This window comes from Egretta garzetta, unplaced genomic scaffold (genome assembly GCF_000687185.1).
Source record: "Egretta garzetta isolate BGI_Z169 unplaced genomic scaffold, ASM68718v1 scaffold584, whole genome shotgun sequence".
Classification (NCBI taxonomy): Eukaryota; Metazoa; Chordata; class Aves; order Pelecaniformes; family Ardeidae; genus Egretta; species Egretta garzetta.
Window position 1 is genome coordinate 731,826 of NW_009259529.1, and position 3,614 is coordinate 735,439.

The 3,614-nt window shown below is 37.2% G+C and overlaps 1 protein-coding gene across 1 annotated transcript in view; it reads left to right on the forward strand.

Moving 5' to 3' along the window:
• RIMS1 (regulating synaptic membrane exocytosis 1) overlaps window positions 1-3,614 on the forward strand; it is a 229,782-nt gene that overhangs the window by 1,650 nt on the left and 224,518 nt on the right. Inside the window, exons 3-4 of the mRNA XM_035893091.1 lie at window positions 391-604; window positions 2,195-2,206. Of these exons, the coding sequence (XP_035748984.1) occupies window positions 391-604; window positions 2,195-2,206 (226 nt within the window). The remainder of the gene's footprint in view (window positions 1-390; window positions 605-2,194; window positions 2,207-3,614) is intronic.

Consider the following 3,614-nt stretch of genomic DNA (forward strand, 5'->3'; position numbering starts at 1 on the left):
TTTTTTTTTTTTATTTACACCTGCTGTATGTCGATTAAAAAGCTATGCAAATTTGCCTAGGCAATTAAGTTTCTGCTTTTTTTCTGTATGTGGTAGATACTTCTGTTTAAGAGTATGCATTTTTTGCCATCTTAATATATTTGGATCAATTTTTGGTGACGTGAAATGAGCTTTGAAGTAAACTTAATAGGAATTCATATGTCTGTTATTTTTTTCCTCTAGATTCTCCTATACAGTCTTCCATGCGCAGTGTGTATTTGATATGAGGTACATTTGTTATTGTGAACATGCCGAGAACATTAGGTAGAGTTATAAATTGAAAGAAAGAAATACACAGTAGTAGTATTTCCTCCTATTCTTGCTATATAAACTTTTTTCTCATCTGTGCAGGAGGTTGCATCAACAATTTGAAAGCTATAAAGAGCAAGTAAGAAAGATAGGGGAAGAAGCCCGCCGTTACCAGGGAGAGCACAAGGATGATGCTCCAACATGTGGAATCTGTCATAAAACAAAGTTTGCAGATGGTTGTGGCCATTTATGCTCTTATTGCCGGACCAAGTTTTGTGCTCGATGTGGAGGTCGTGTCTCTCTGCGATCAAACAATGTAAGTCCTCTGATGTCTACTCTTAAGAAAAAGCCTCCTTGACATTGTCATGCTGCAGATGGTTCACCTTAAGTTTGGCATTTCATGTTTCATTTTACTTAAGTGTTTCACTCATCACTTTGTTATGAGGTGTTTATAGAGAAGAATAATGTATTTAATGATTGTGGAGATATTTAGGATTCACAGAGTTAATTAAAAAAAAGAATTTATAGTGTATAGTTCTACTGAGTGATGGCTTGAAGAAAACATTCTTGGTTTTCATAGAATGAAAGAAGAAACCCTTTTGCTCATGTACAACTCCACATTGATAAATTTTTATTGAACTAATTTCATTTTAGATGTCTCTTTTTATAGAGCTTTTCATATACACTTACAGATTTCTCTTACATAAAATTAGTCAATTTTTTGGTTAGAGAAAAACCCTCAACCATTTCTCTTACCACAGTGAGAGTGTTATGTCAATTTATTTTAAATTTATTTCACAAGTAAAAGTATACATTAATCTGGATTGGGTATCCTACTTTCCCTCTGATCCACATGCAGTTAGCTGCAGTAGCCGTCTGCAGAAGAGAAGGGTGTCCGAGAATACCCTCTCTTCAGTCAGTCCCTTACAAAGAACTGGCTACTCACTTGCACATGAGTGGTAGGATCTATATTTGGAAGACCGTTATCCAGTGATTATTTTGGGCTGATCATCTAGGACTATGGTGTGTTATAAAACATTTTACAAATATCCTTTTATTGCATGAATAGTTTTGTTATCTACCAAGAGATGAGGTAACTTTCTCATGCCAGTCTTTTGTAGGGGAAATGCATCAGTGCTCTTTGTATCGATACAAGTTCAGTTAAAAGTGCTCATTAATTTTATAGCAGATAATCATGTTTACAACACAACTGGTTTATGGCCTTTTCACTGTCTTTGAGCTAAACGTCAGTCGAATAAGGTGTCTTAATTTTCTTACCAAAAAAACCCTCACTCAGAAAATTACCCACTTAATCTTTATTTTGGAATTTTTCCATAGCCCTGACGTACTTGTGAGTCCATTAAATCAAATTCATATTATTAAAAAATTCTGTAGGGGTATTGGACAAAAATTTTCATATATTCATATTTTAATAGAAATAGATGCATTATGTTGCATCACCTGCAGGTGGTGTCATTAGAGCAAGTTTATGAAAATACAGTTTACTTTGATATGGTACGTTATACTATTAATTAGAGTGCGTATGATACAGGTTCTCTTTACTCAGACCAAAGTTGAATATATTTTAATTATTTTTCACCCACTGTTTCAAGTCACAGAAATGGAAGAGTGTCCATTCATTTGTAACTTGCCGTTTGTTTGTTATATTGTTTATGCTTCTGTGGGTTAGGGTGGGAAAAGTGTTTTCTACATATGCAGTAATATCAGCTTTTTATTTAAAGCTCTGGTTATTTTTTTGAAATTTTTATGTTTTTATCTCTTTATAGAGAGTTATTAGAATTGCATTTCTTTGAAATCTGTCTATTAATACTTGCCTATTTTATTCTTTTTCTCTTCCTTTTTTCTTTTCTCTTTTTATTCTGCTTCCTTGGATGCTTTCCCAAAGGAGGACAAAGTGGTTAGAATCCATGCTTTTTATCATTTATTATTATAATGTTATTAGTTATCTGGGAAACATGTTAATGTAACAAACTGAAATGAAATTTTTAAATCATCCAAAGGGGAAGGGGGGAAGAACAGGAATCCTAACACCCAGGCCCTGCCCATTCCCTAGCTGAGCATACGCTTTGAAGATGGCCCAGCAAGGAAACCCAAGACTGTTGTCAAAATCAGAACAATAAAAGAAATTAACTAAGAATTGGGAATTATTAATAGGCTAAAAAGTAGAGGAAGGTTATAAAGTGTAATAAAGCTTTATTTCATAAAAATGTCTTTGGTTAACAATTTGACTTTTTGCATGCAAGGTCCTTCCATCAGCTTCAGGAAATCTAATTTAGTATCTTAATTGTAATTTTACATTGCTTTATATGGTTTGCTGTGTTTCACTTCTGGCTGCAGTAGAAATTCGGGGAATTCTTGTGAAATCAGCTTTTTGATTTTACATTCAAAATAATTTGCATAGGCTAAAGATAAGCTCTTAAAACTGGGCATAAGTATAGTGAGCAGGATGGAGTTAGTCCTTTGGGAATGCGTAGTTACCATTTCAAAAATCTGCAAAACTTTCAGGATCAAGTGCTGGCGTATTCACCACTAATGCCTGTGCCTCATCTGAAATGACCAGATGGAGAAATGCCAGCAGGAGTAGGGACATGATCACCCTGTACTTGGCACTGGTGAGGCCACACCTCAAATACTGTGTTCAGTTTTAGGCCCATCACTCTGAGAAAGACGTTGCGTTGCTGGAGCATGTCCAGAGAAGGGCAACAAAGCTGGTGAGGGGTCAGGAGCACAAGTCTTATGAGGAGCAGCTGAGGGATCTGGGGTTGTTTAGTCTGGAGAAAAGGAGACTGAGGGGAGACCTTATCGCCCTCTACAACTACCTGAAAGGAGGTTGTAGTGAGGTGGGGGTTGGTCTCTTCTCCCAGGTAACAGGCAATAGGACGAGTGGAAATGGCCACAAGTTGCACCAAGGCAGGTTTAGGTTGGACATTAGGAAAAATTTTTTCACCGCAAGGGTTGTTAAGCATTGGAACGGGCTGCCCAGGGAAGTGGTCAAGTCCCCATCCCTGGAGGTATTTAAAAGATGGGTAGACAAGGTGCTTGGGGACATGGAATGGTGGAATGGCAGTGTTAGGTTCACGGTTGGACCTGATGATCTTGGAGGTCTTTTCCAACCTAAACGATTCTATGATTCTTCTATGATTCTAAATAGGTGAGGGTAGTTCTCTGTTCACCTCTGCACCCAGAGGAAGGGGTGGCAGTACTTGAGCAGAACTTACATGCCCACTTACTGCCTGTCCTCAGGGAGGTCTGCAAAAGGTGGTTTTCCAGGCTTTATCCTGGAGACTTTCATAGTGGGAATTAGC